The sequence below is a fragment of the Arvicanthis niloticus genome, chromosome 2 (genome assembly GCF_011762505.2).
Source record: "Arvicanthis niloticus isolate mArvNil1 chromosome 2, mArvNil1.pat.X, whole genome shotgun sequence".
NCBI lineage: Eukaryota > Metazoa > Chordata > Mammalia > Rodentia > Muridae > Arvicanthis > Arvicanthis niloticus.
This window is the reverse complement of record NC_047659.1, coordinates 85980031-85994021: the sequence shown is the minus strand read 5'-3', so window position 1 is coordinate 85994021 and position 13991 is coordinate 85980031. Positions and strand designations below refer to the sequence as shown.

The 13991-nt window shown below is 38.1% G+C and overlaps 1 protein-coding gene across 1 annotated transcript in view; it reads left to right on the top strand.

Annotated features, from left to right (window-relative positions):
• Positions 1–12156, top strand: part of Dph6 (diphthamine biosynthesis 6) — a 114121-nt gene extending 101965 nt beyond the window's left edge. The window contains exons 7-9 of the mRNA XM_034495326.2: positions 5969–6063; positions 9485–9572; positions 11053–12156. Of these exons, the coding sequence (XP_034351217.1) occupies positions 5969–6063; positions 9485–9572; positions 11053–11106 (237 nt within the window). The 3' untranslated portion in view covers positions 11107–12156. The remainder of the gene's footprint in view (positions 1–5968; positions 6064–9484; positions 9573–11052) is intronic.
• Positions 12157–13991: the final 1835 nt, after the last annotated feature.

Genomic DNA, 13991 nt, shown 5'->3' with positions numbered 1-13991 from the left:
TCTATTTTAAAAGGTGATTTTGATTCTATAAAAAATAAAATAAAATGCACATAAAGTTTTAGGAAATGTCAAGATGTTGATTATAGATAAACCTGAGTATTGCTTGGCATTTTAGTTAGAATTAAAATAAGAGAGGAAATGGGGAAAGAAAGGCCCTAATAACCTACATCAGATAAAGCAACTAGGTTCCTAATGTAAGCACAGGTAGACACTGCTAGATCGAATAGGGCCACCAGTCCTGGAGTAGCTGCTGAGAGATCTTAAACAAAACTCAGGTCTATAGAATAGTCGGGTTTGTATAATACTCAAACACAAAAATGTCATATAGGCTATGTGTATTTATTATACAAATATGTATATGAAACTTTGTAGATTTTATATAAAATTTAGGGCTTTCTCTAGAATATGCTATTATGTATGTTCAAAATCTGAAATATGAAACACTTTCAGATATTCAGTTTATACAAAGACATAAGGCAGACAAAACAGATTTCCAGACATTACTCTCCTTCCTTTAGTGTTTGTCTTCCCAAAAGCTTTTGGGGAGATTAAAACCAGATATTAAAAAGTTTCAAATACAGAATTGAGGAATAATTACCTAAACAATGAGATATAAATGAAGACTTTGAGAAAGATAAAACTATTATTAGTAGTAGTTTGTCAGTAGCAGAAGTACCTGATTGAGGCGGTTGCTCGCAGCCAACCATTGGACTGAGCACTGGGTCCCCAATGGAGGAGTTAGAGAAAGGACTGAAGGAGTTAAAGGGATTGCAACCCCATAGGAAGAACAACAATATCAACCAACTAGATCTTCCCCAGAGCTCCCAGGGACCAAACCACCAACTAAAGATTACACATGGAGGGACCCATGGCTCCAGCTTCATATGTAGTAGAGGATGGCCTTGTCAGGCATCAAAGGGTGGGGAGGCCCTTGGTCCTGTGAAGGCTCAGTTCCCCAGTGTAGGGGAATTTGAGGGTGGAGAAGCAGGAGTGGATGGTTGGGTGGGGGAACACCCTCATAGAAGCAGGGGGTGGGGGGAGGGGATAGGGGGGTTTCTGGGGGAAACCAGGAAAAGGGATAACATTTTAAATGTAAATAAAGAAAATATCCAGTGGGGGGAGGGGGAAAAAGTACCTGATTGCTGTATTTAAAGAGAAGCAATAATAAACTTGTTTCATGTTAGTTCCAAAGTATCCCAATTTGTAGCTCTCACAATTTTCTGAATGTTTATGCAGATGAACTCTTGATCTTCATTGTCATATGATACTTGTAGAATTGAATATTAAGTATTTTCAGAATTCATCCATGTTCCCAGTTCTGTGCAAACTTCTGAAATAGGAAGAAAATAAATTGAATGCTTGGCATTTTAATGTTTACTTTGAGAAAGAAAAGGGGAGAAATTGGGTAAATAAGGGAAGAAAAGCCCTAATTAACCTGCATGGAATAAAGCAGAGGGAGGGGGGTTTCGGGGGGGGGGGGATTCCTAGTGCAGGCACAGTTAGGAGATGCTGGATGGAGTAGGGCACCGGTCCAGCATAGCTGCTGAGACATCTTAAACAAATTTGAATGATGGGGCAAATTTACCTGGGCAGTGGCCACAAAGTAAATCAATATGAATGAAGATTCATTAGCATGTGCAGAGACAAGAAGAAACTTGATCTAAATGAAATTAAATGTGTGTTGATAGATCAGTAAGGAAAAGGTGAACTGGGAAAGGAGGGCCCAGTCTTGAAGGGCCTGTAGGGATAGGCCAGGCAATTTAGGATAAGAAATAATAAGATTTAGAGGGCTCTTCAGCTGCAATCCATGCTATTAGAGAAAGCTGAAGAAATATAGTCTAGCAGCAGTATTCATAGATTAGGAGCGAAAAAAATGGAAGTCAAGCTCATGAAAGTGTTACAGGAAACAGATGTGAGATGGAACTACATGGAAATATTGTGATGGGAAGATGAAAATGACATTGGCATCAAACTTTCCACAGGCTGGGAAAAATCAACAATCACTCACACACAATGAAGGAAATCAGAAGCACTTGTTACTGTAGAAGGCAGAGGGGTTTAAAGAAAAACAAGACAAGCTTAGTTTTTAAACAGACTGGGTTTTATGTCATAACATATAACCTGAATGCAGATGTTTGTAACCAATGAGATTGTAGCTCAGTCGAGATGGTCAGTCAAAGGGCTATGATTTTTTATCAGCATACCTCACAGGGTCAGACAATGTTCTCTGTATGAAGCAGTTGTGGAATGCTGCTTTCCCTCTGGCCACTACATGGGCTCTGTTTTCTCTGCCAGTTGAGCTGTGAGTTAAGTTAACTCCATACTGACTGCATACCATGTGCTAAGTAGTCTTTATGCGTGACTAGTTAATTATCTGACAAACCTATGAGGATGGTAGTGTTAGTGTTTCATTTTCAGGTGAAGATTCACTTCTGAGGAGGGCTTTTTCAAGGTCGCATGACTGGAAATATCAGCAATAGAAGTTACTTCTAAGTCTCACTGATTTCAGAGCATGCAATGCATTCTGCTCATGAGTCATTTTGAGGTATAACTAAATAAGAATAGCATCATCTCAGCAATAGAACAAGTAGTATAAGCAGCAGTATTAGCAGGAGAACACCATCCTTCGGTGATGGCAGAAGCCAGGAGATTCATGCATATGACAAAAGAGTATACTACAAAGAGCCATGATTGGGTATCTATGCCTATGAACAGCAGTAGAGAAGGAATGTCTTCACAAATATAGTAATGTGGAAGCCCATGGAAGGCTATGAGAGAGACATGAGAGGTGAACAGTGTTACAGGCCACATAAATTAGAAAACTACAGATGAGTTGAGTCCTGGCAACAAATTGTGAGCAGTGAGTAGAAACCCACCCAGTTTCCTAATGTAGAAAGGCAGGAACTTTCCTTCCTAGGTATCCATTCCATTAATCATCCATGTTGATGGCATTCAAAATTGATGTCTCAAAGCAAGGTACTTTGACATTTGAGCAGAGCTAAAGCAGGAAGGTCACTCTGACCTTTGGTACTCTCCCTGGAGCAGACAATGAAGGAGTACTTTGACCTTCCTCTAATGTAAGTATGAGACTTCCATTGCAGATGTGCCCTCACTATACCTGGAGGAAGGGAACATCATATACAAGCACAGGAAAGAACCTGAACAGACAGAGACAGTATGCTGATCTTTGCAGGATGCGTTTGTCTGCCCACATTACTAACCTCAGTATCTAAACAGTAGCAGTAGTAGATACCCAACAAATAAGTAAATCTTCTGAATCAATCTATGCAGCATTAAATTATATAGTAAAATACCATTTATAAAATGAAATTGTGGTGCTTTGTATAAACCTCATGGTCTTCTGGACATAATGGAATCTGCAACTAGAAAGTTCTGAGGAAACAACAAACATCTGAGATGTTGAGTCAATAAGGAATTACTGTATTTTAGAAAGTTAAGCATAGGTAGAACAAAAGCACAGAGTTATACTCTAGGCCAGAATTCCGAGCCTTTGTGCATTGTTGTATTCAGAGAATTGGGGTGAGGGGGCTAAGAACATTGTTTTATTCACATTGAATTGGAAAGAATATAAAGGAAAGGAAAAAAAGTAAATCTTTTAAAATATGAAAAAGAATAATATAATTTCAGCATGAATCTAAGCTAAAATATATATATATATTTTCAGTGCTTTCCTTAAAATAATGCTGACAGAATCTTATCAAGGAGAAATTAAGTATAACATATAAAAGTCCCAGTTTTAAAACACAGCCAGACATGAAATAGAGATGTATGTGTGAGACCTCTTGCTGCTTAGTGGGAACAGTATAAACATTGCTAATGTTGTTTTACAAGTCCTAAAAAATAAATTAAAAGTATGCACTATGAGCCAGGCGGTGGTGGCGCATGCCTTTAATCCCACCACTTGGGAAGCAGAGACAGGCGGGTTTGTGAGTTCAAGCTGAGCCTGGTCTACAGAGTAAGTTCCAGGACAGCCAGGGATACACAGAGAAATCCTGTCTCGAAAAACAAACAAACAAAAAAAAAAAAAAAAAAAAGAGTATGCACTATGGATATTTTTGTGGAAGTTATATACTTCTCAGTCCAAAACTTTTAGAAAAGCAACATTGTCTATCCTGTGCATATTTCTTGCTTTCATACTATAAGAGTCTTGTGTTTGTGTAGACTGCTAATTCACTAAACAAAGCAGATATGATGAACTTTCACCTCTGAAGAAGATCCCATGATGTTGTCAAGAACCTTAGAACTGACATTTGGGGGTCACTTAAATATGTTATAGCATGAAGCTAACTGAGCTTTAAAAACAACAGAGATATCAGGATTCAATAAGAATACTTACTGATATCTCAATCCTAGAAACCATGGGAGCCTTTAACCAAATTTATTGGCTGGAAACCTATATTTCCATACTGGTAAATTAGTAATAGAGGAGGAAAGGATATTCTAAATCGTGGTTGATGTGCGCGCACCACTGCTTCATCGTTATTTTGTGGTACTACAATGTCAAATGAATTATGTTTAGTGAATTTTAAGAACTAAAGATATTCTCTTAATTTTTGGCTTTTTCATGTCTCCAAGGTGTTCCATAAATACCTGTTGAACAGTGATTGATGAACTAAACAAATATTAATTATATTGTGTATAAGCTAAAGATATTTCAGAGCACATACAGATACCAGTGTGCACCTCTTTAAAGCAAATGTTGAATTGATGTAGCCACTTGCATTACCTTTATGAGGGACAAACAGAACCACATCTATAGGATGTAATAGCCCTAGACTGGAACACTCCAGTTATGCTTTGTATCACAAAAACAACACAAGAGTTCCAGGGAGACATTTGCCAAAACAGAAAAGTTAAATATTGATCACATACACACTCCACAGAGACTGGCCAGTGAGTCAGAAAGATGAAATTAGAAGGCCCATGGTAGAAAGTTGTTGGAAAATCAGTAGAACACTTAAGTGCAAAAAAAAAAAAAAACCTGAAATCCATATCCTATTGTTGTTGCTGTGTAGTTTTTATTGCAGAGAAGATATTAATTTAATTTAGTTTAGTATGGCAAAGCAGTCTTGTCCCATTATTTGGCCCCATAGGGACCACCTCTCATTATTTGGACTTGCCAAGACTCTGCTTTATAATTCAGGCCAAAGTTTATCTATTTCGCCCATTGTAGCTGTTACTAAAACATTACCCAGCTCTCCTTTCCACACTGTCCCTCGCTGTTTGGCTTTACACTGTCATTCACATATTTCTGACTCTCAGTGGGAGAAGTAGAGTGTTCATAGATCCATTCTTAAGCCAGAATAGTAGCACAAGTACAAAAATTACCAAGTTAAGCTTATAACCAGAGGTAAAGCTGAAGACTTAGGAAGCTTTTTGTTTCTTTCTTTCTTTGTTTTTGTTTTTTGGGTTGTTTTGTTTTGGTTGGTTGCTTGCTTGCTTTTTTTTTTTTTAACTTCAGATTTTATTAGATAACTTTGTAAACTGAACCTCACTAAGATTTAAGACCTTTTAGAGACTTTCTATGCCTTTAGAAGTTCATTGTTTTTTAGTAACCTATAATATTCCTAAAGATAACAGCCCTGAGCAATTAGCTCAGGGCTTCATTAGCTGTATGTGATCATAGGCCTAAGAAAAGATTTTGAATTTCTTTGTCTGGTAAAATCTCTTGTAACAACATTTTTTCTTCCATGTCAAAAGGCAGGAGATGTATAGTTAGGCTCTGTCTTTTCTCATAGTAACCTAACCTGCCTTTAAATCTAAAGCGAGCTTCCATGCTGAAATTTATCCTTACTTTAAGTTTTATCATTGTAATGAAACATTTTGCCTTGTTTCAGATGTTTTCAGACTGGTATCCTGCACTGGTATTCAGGTGAGAATAGCCTGATAAATGAGTGTTTTGAGGTTGTCATTTAATTTTTTTTTCTTTGCTTCTCCTGATTCTCAGCTTTCCAAGAAGTACGGTGTCCACATGTGTGGAGAAGGTGGGGAGTATGAGACATTCACATTGGACTGCCCTCTGTTCAAGAAGAGGATCGTTGTGTAAGAGACCATCTCGCCATCTCCCCGTTTCTTAAGTATACGTGATAGAAGCAACTCAGCCCTTAGCTTGAGTCAGCTTTGGCTGTAAGAAATAGAACATGTCCTCTAAGTTCACAAACACTCAATTTGTTTAATCCCAAGGAAGTTGTGTGAATACTTAAATCAATACCTGACAAGAGGAGGCCTTCATAGAAGGCTGTAAACTTTTTAGACATTGCACTTTCGTTTACTTGCTGATTACGGCCTGCAGTAAAACTAGTGCCTACACACTGACACTTTTATCCTTTCATGAAGTGCGAATTCCCTGTATTATTTATCTTTCATTACAGCTACGTTTGATAAACTGCCACAGCAGTAGCCTGTGGGTTCCATTAACTCTGTCCTCTTTTTCCTCTTTCTTGGCTTTAACATGTTAGAATGATGACACGAGGCACTTGTTTTCAGTTGATGGGATTATTTTACATGTAAACTTAGTTTTGAAGCTGACTCCGTTTATGATGAGTATGGTGGTTCCTCCACAGTGAATTTAAGAATTAGTATAATGAGGACCAGGACCTTTATCTCCTTCGTCACTTGATTAGCTGTCTCTTTATCATGCTGCACATCTTGTCTGCTGGAAAAACATTTCTTCTGATTGTTGTTCTTGGTTTTGTTTTTTCTCCTAAGCTCAAGCTTCTTGGAAAAAAATTGTTAAAATTATGCTTGATTAAATGAGCAGCTTTGATAGTTTTCAACATTAAGACTTGAATTCTATTCAATTAATAATGAATAAGGGAATAATCTGGGAACATTAAGATTAAAAAGGTTTCATTCCTAATTCCAGCATTCCTCACTCTTGCCTTCATGTTCATCCACCATCTTTGGCATTAATAATTAACATACCACTGATTTGGCATTTTTTTAATGGAGCACTTAATGTGTCCATCAAATTCTGCAGGTCACTTGATGCCCATTGTTTCTACCTTTATAAGCTTGAGGGGAAAATTATCTTTGTATTAACTATGGTACAAGATAATAGAGTTATTACATAGAAGCTCATAGATGGGAGAGATTTTTAATGGCCATGATGACGGTAAAGAGATTTTGTAAACAGGAAGGTACTTCCATGAAACAATGCTGTTTATTATTAAAGAAATACATTTGCATGTTTGGGTAAACTTAGAGTATAATGAGAAAATGTGAATATACATACTTATTACCACAAAATTATGTACAAGAGGAAAGAACAACAGAGCAAAAAATGCTCTCTTAAGGATGCTCCAGTCACCCTTCTGATATGTCGATGGGCTGGAGTACCCAGAGGTCTTCTGAGACACCTAAGTGTAAGAAGTACTACTTTTTCACTTTCTCACCAAATGATCTCAGCATCATGGTACTTCAGCAGTAAAGTTCAATGCCTTCATTTTGTAGCTATAGAAACTCAAGCCTGATGCAGATGATGATACAAGGAATATTGGTTTTGCCTTTAAGGGAAGTGTCAGAGAAGGTGTATTTAACGGGAGCCCTTCTTCCTGACAAGTTCCCCCTCCTATTTCTCTGTTTCTGTGTCCCTCCCCCCTCTCAGTGCGTTTGTATATAAGGGGGGGGGGAGAGAAGGAGAGATGTAAAGGGGGTAGGCAAGCATGACACAGGATGCATGTACACGCCAGAGTCAGTGGACTCTCCTTCCACCTGCATGCTATCCCTATCTGTGTTGTTTCTCCTTCCCATTTTATCTGACAACATATTTGCGTTGATTAATCAATACAAGCTCATTACCTTTTCATCAAAAACTTGGTTCTTTAAAGAATCAATGTGTTGCTTTTCTTTTAATGTTGTCTTTTTAATGTCATTTTAAAATATGAAGATTCGTAGTAATGAATCATGAATATATATTGAGTTTTTAATCATCATATATACTGTTTTATATATCTTGTAGGTGAAATGTAACTATATTTTCCCGTCAAATCTTAGTATTTTGTGCTCAAGTATTTTGTGGCTTTGTCTATTGGCATTACATACTGTTCTAATCCGAAAAACCAGATTCAAGTATGTTTTTCACTGATCTCAAGGAGTTGAAGAAAGTGTGTAGAGAGCTGGTTCCGTTCCACTGTTAAGAACATGTGCAGCTCTTTCAGAGGATCCAAGTTCAGTTCCTAGCAATAACATCTGGGAACTGGCAGCTTATAGCTGCCTGTAATCCCAGACCTCCACAGGCATTGCAGTCGCCTGCACAAACCTACACACAGACACACAAAAATACCCACAATTTTAAAATAAAATAATAGCATAAAAAGAATTTTAATTTAAAAATTAGAGTCAAAGTAATAGATCTGGAGAGACAGTTCAGCAGTTAAGAGCACTTGCTGCTCTAGCAGAGGACCCAGGTTTTATTCCCAGAATCCACATGGTGGCACAAAACCATCTGTGACTCCAATTATACACGATCTTATGTCTTTTTCTGGGCTCTACGTTCACCAGGCATGTACATGGTACATATGTGCAGACTAAACACTCATACACATAAAATGAATATAAATGATTTTTTTTCAAAAAAGGAGTTAAAGATTAACTTTGCAATTCTGCAATGGTCAGGTGCTGAGATTAATATATACAATGGAAATATATATATATTTGGTTTTTTCGAGACAGGGTTTCTCTGTGTAGCCCTGGCTGTCCTGGAACTCACTCTGTAAACCAGGCTGGCCTCGAACTCAGAAATCTGCCTGCCTCTGCCTCCCAAGTGCTGGGATTAAAGGCGTGCACCACCACTGCCCGGCCGGAAGTATATATTATATAAGTAGAAGTAATTCATAAGAAATTAGATATGAGGAATATCTGTCTTTACATTTTCAGTTGAAATGCAGAGCATTATCTCTATCTTAACAAAAATCTTTGTTTAATATAATTTTACCTATAATCTTAGTTATTTATAAGTTCTCTACAGGGGGGCGTCTTTATAAAAATGAGTTAAGTTACATGTATCTTATGGTGGCAGCAAGCAGTTCACACCGTATTACCTGAAGGTGCTAAGTATCCTCTTATGATCTGTGTTGGTAGCAGTGGGTGGACCATGTGAAGAGTTCAGCCAGAGCTCAACAGCAGCAGCAACAGCTCTCCTTTGTGAGGGAGGGACGACGGAAGGCTTAGGCAATGCACGAGTCACTGAGTCAGTTGCCTCCTAGAAACAGAGGCACAATGAAGACCACACTGTGAAGTTTAATGCTTAGCCTGTGCAAATTTGTGGAGTGCAATTGAACAGCTGAAGTCTCCAAATCATTCAGAGTTTTGTGGAAACTTTGAATATGAGCAGTGTGCCCCTTTACACAGGAAAAGTGACAGTGTTTCTTAGTATTGGAAGATTCCAATCTCTTCTCTCAGCAGTAGGAATGACTAGCTACAGGGTATGTGTTTGCTAAGTACCCTAAACTCTGTGTTGCAGGGACTCTTCAGAAGCAGTCATCCACTCAGCTGATGCATTCGCACCTGTGGCTTATCTGCGGCTCTCAGGGCTGCACTTGGAAGAGAAGGTAAGTAAATCTCCGATTGCAGTGATTTCAAGGCAAGGGAGAGATATACATTAGTTCTGTTGTATGATACTCTAACACAGCAGTGCTCAACCTGTGGATTCTGACCCCTTACACACACACGCACACACACACACACACACACGACACATGTCAGATATCCTGCATATCAGATATTAAAGTACGATTCATAAAAGTGGCAAAATTGAAGTTATGAAGTAACAACAAAATAATTGTATGGTTGGGGTCACCACAACAGTAGGCAATGGAACAAAAATAAATAAATAAATTTACTCAGTCAATAACTAATACTTTTAAAAATGCTTATCAGTACTAAGAGTGCTCTGTAACACAAAACATTTCTGAAGAGATTGAAGGTTGGTTTTTTTTAAAAAAAAAAAAAAAAGATGGATAAATTCTAAGAAAACAAGACAATATAAAACCAATAGTAAGGCATCTAGGATAGCAATTTGGTTGTAGTGCATAAGCATTTGGGGAGACTTGATAGTTGATTGAATTTTTATTATACAGGGCTCAGGAGGGAAAAGAAGGAGAGAAAAGTTTTTCTGAAACTGTATAAGGAAGCTCTAAGTGACAGGGTTAAAAAAGATGGCAAGTTAGACGAGGTACAGTAAAGTCAAACCAGAGCTTTAAGTGAAGTACAGAGTGGGTGAACAGGACAGAGCCCATGCCTGTCAGTCTGTCCTTGGAGGTAGGTGAAGATCTGTGTTAGATCTTTGCATGAAAGACCTAGAGGTTACCCTCTGTTTTCAAGTGATGGTGTGTGAAGAAGAGTCATGATAGAAAACAAAAATAATTGGGAAAGGTCTTCTGTCCTGCTTTCTTCCCCACTTCCTGAGGCACATCCGCAGCTGCATGTGCATTACAGGGAAGCACAGTGACATTCTCAGAGTATGCAGCCTCTCTAAAAATAGAATGGAAACTGGTCCCCAAACCTCAGGGGTAGTCAGTAATAGAGAGTAATGACTAGATCCAGCAAGATGACAATTAAAAGAGAAAATGTTTGTCATGAAACCCTAAGGAATACACACACAAACAAACACAAACAAACAATAATTATGCATGCCACTTCCCACCAAAGTTAATGATGAACAAGACTGGATACTGCTATATCATTAGACTGGGCTAAAAGTAAACATTGGTGACCTTTTACCAAAAATTGGTGACATCAAAGAAGGTATTATCCCATCTAAGCACCTTCTAAAACACAAGAAGGGCACCTCACCTTAGCCTGCTTCTCTTTTTGGTGCCAGGAGCACAGATAAGAAGTTAGGACACTAATCTCTTGCTTATGCATTCCTTCATTCCAAATTTAGCTTCACCCAAGTAGCTCCTCTGGGTTCTCTTGGTACTTCATTGGCCTTCACAGGCCATTAGCCCACTGTAGGTAACTATTGTGTCTTTGTGATATGATAGTATTGACACTAACAAATACCTCACATTTTCCTTTGTTTCCTTGTAGGTGTCTTCAGTACCTGTGGATGATGAAACAACTAATTATATACACAATTCTTAACATTTATGCTGCATTTTTAAATTATTATGATTTACTTTTTTATTACATTTTTTTACTTCTTCAAAAAAATATATATTGGAACCATTAAATAACTGGGAGAATTTCAGTGAACTTTTCTCCAGTATTGCCAATTTCTTCAACTTACTTCCTTTTAAAAAATAATTTTTTTTAATTCCTATTAGATTATTATTATACCACCCCCACTTTCCACAACCCTACAATATACCCCTCCTTGCTCCTTTTCCAATTTATGGACACCATTTTTATTAGTAATTTTATATACCTCTCTCTCTTTCTGTGTCTCTCTGTCTCTGCCCTCCTCTTTCTCTACACACACACACACACACACACACACAGACAGCTGGATACCCAATTGGTGTGCTCTTCCCCATTAGCTTTCCCGTCCACTTTAGCATATCTGTCGATACCCTCCTTGTTCAGCTCATGTTTAGGGAGCCATGTTGATGAGACTTCATGGGTGCAGCTCCTGAGACTCCAGGGAAGACCTAACTCTCTTCCTCACCTCTGGCTCTCACCATCCTCTGGTTCCACTTTACTTTCATGCTATAACGAGTCTCATGGCCTTTGTCTGGCATGCCCCTGTATTACCCTTTTATTTCTCTCCAGCCCTCTTTGTCTAACATTTCCTTGTCACACTTTTTCCTTCTCTGTCTTCTACACCCCATGTCATAAAGAAGAGGTATCAGAAAATGAAGAAGACTTTGATCTAGACAATCAAGCTCATTGTAGTTGGGTGTCACCACAGTGATTTACCTTTTTTGTGTTTTTATGTATTTATTATTCAAATTGTTCAACATCATTGGATAATCAGAAATGTTATTATAAATGGATGGTTATTTTATGATTGATTTTTTTATTTTAAATATCATTTATGTATATATCTTATACAATTTTTGAAAAACAGACTATTTTTCTAGAATAATTTTATGTTCACTATAAAACTGAATGGAAAAGCACAAAGTATTCATGCGTATTTTCTGTTCCATTGGAACACTGTCTGCCTCATATCAGCATACTATGCCAGAGAGGTATTTGTAACTGATAAACCCATGTTTTTAGACCCTTATCAAAGATCCATCTTTAATCAGAAGTGGTGGTTCCCCTATAATTCCAGAACTTGAGGATCAGTGTTGTGAGGCCTGGATTATTTTGTCTCCAAAACAGACAAAAAAAAAAGTCATTGCATTCCATGGAATTTAACAAATGTTCAAAGATGAATATGCATCATTACAGTCCTGTGACACAATAGTTTTACTGTCTTAAGAATCCTGTGTGCTCTATCTATTCATCCTTCTGTCTGCTCTAGCCCCTGGCAACTACTGGTCTCTGTGCCCTCTAGTTTTGTATTTTTCAGAATATCATGTGGTGGTAGCAATCTTTCACTTATTAATATATGTTTTGATTCCCTCATTTCATTTTTTTAAATTTTTTAAATTGGATTTTTTTATTTACATTTCAAATATTATCCCCTTTCCCAGTCCCACCCCTCCGAAACCTCCTATCCCATTCCCCCTCCCCTGCTTCTATGAGGGTGTTCCCCCACCCAACCACCCACTCCTGCCTCCCCACCCTCGAATTCCTCTACACTGGGGCATTGAGCCTTCACAGGATCAAGGGCCTCTCCTCCTACTGATGCCAAACAAGACCATCCTCTGCTACATATGCAGCTGGAGCCATGGCTCCCTCCATGTGTACTTTTTGGTTGGTGATTTAGTCCCTGGGAGCTCTGGAGGCTCTGGTAGGTTGATATCATTGTTCTTCCTATGGAGTTGCAAACCCCTTCAGCTCCTTCAGTCCTTTCTCTAACTCCTCCATTGTGAAGCCCATTGAGGACCCTGTGCTCAGTCCAATAGTTGGCTGTGAGCATTCCCTCTGTATTTGTCAGGCTTTGACAGAGCCTCTCATGAAACATCTATATCAGGCTCCTGTCAGCGTGCACTTCTTGGCGTCCACTTTAGTGTCTGGTTTTGATGACTGTATATGGGATGGATCCTCAGGTGGGTCAGTGTTTGGATGACCTTTCCTTCAGTCTCTGCTCCATCCTTCTTAGAAAGGGGAACAAAATACTCATGACATGAAATATGTAGACAAAGTGTGGAGCAGAGATTCTCTCATTTCTTGTTATGGTTGTTTCTACTTTTTGGCAAGTATGAATAAAGCTGCTATCAATAGTCATATACCAGTTTCATCTAAATGTCAATTCATTTGTATAACTACCAAAGAGAATAAATACCTGAACATCAGTGTTCTAGGCTTATTTCCATTGCTATGATAAATATTCTGACAAAAAATTAATCTAGTAGAGGAAGGGTTATTTAGATTACAATTCTGGATTAGCATCTGTCATTTAGGGCAAATGGGCTAGAACTCAAGCAGCTAATCCCATTATATTCACAGTAAAGAGCAATGGTCTCCTTCATATTTCACTTCCATATATCTCTTACATATCTCATAGTCCTATCCATCTCCTCTTTTAAAGTGGTACCTTCCCAAACTCCTTCATTTTCCATTTATAGCAGTGGTTCTCAACCTTTCTAACAGTGCAACCTTTAATACAGTTCTTGTTGTGCTGACTTGCAACCATACAATCATTTTTGTTGTTAACCTTATAACTGTAATTTTGCTACTGTTTGGAATAATAATGTAAATATCTTTGTTTTCTAATACACTAAGGCCTACCCTGTGAAAGAATCATTAGCCCCCAAAGGGGTCAAAACCCACAAGTTGAAAACCACTGCTTTCTAGTGTTCAGATCCCTGCACAAAATCCCACAGTAGTTATGCAATGTTTTCTATATTAATAAGATCATTATCTATAACCAGAAACCACATATTATAATGCTCTAAAGTCTCTCATTACTCTTG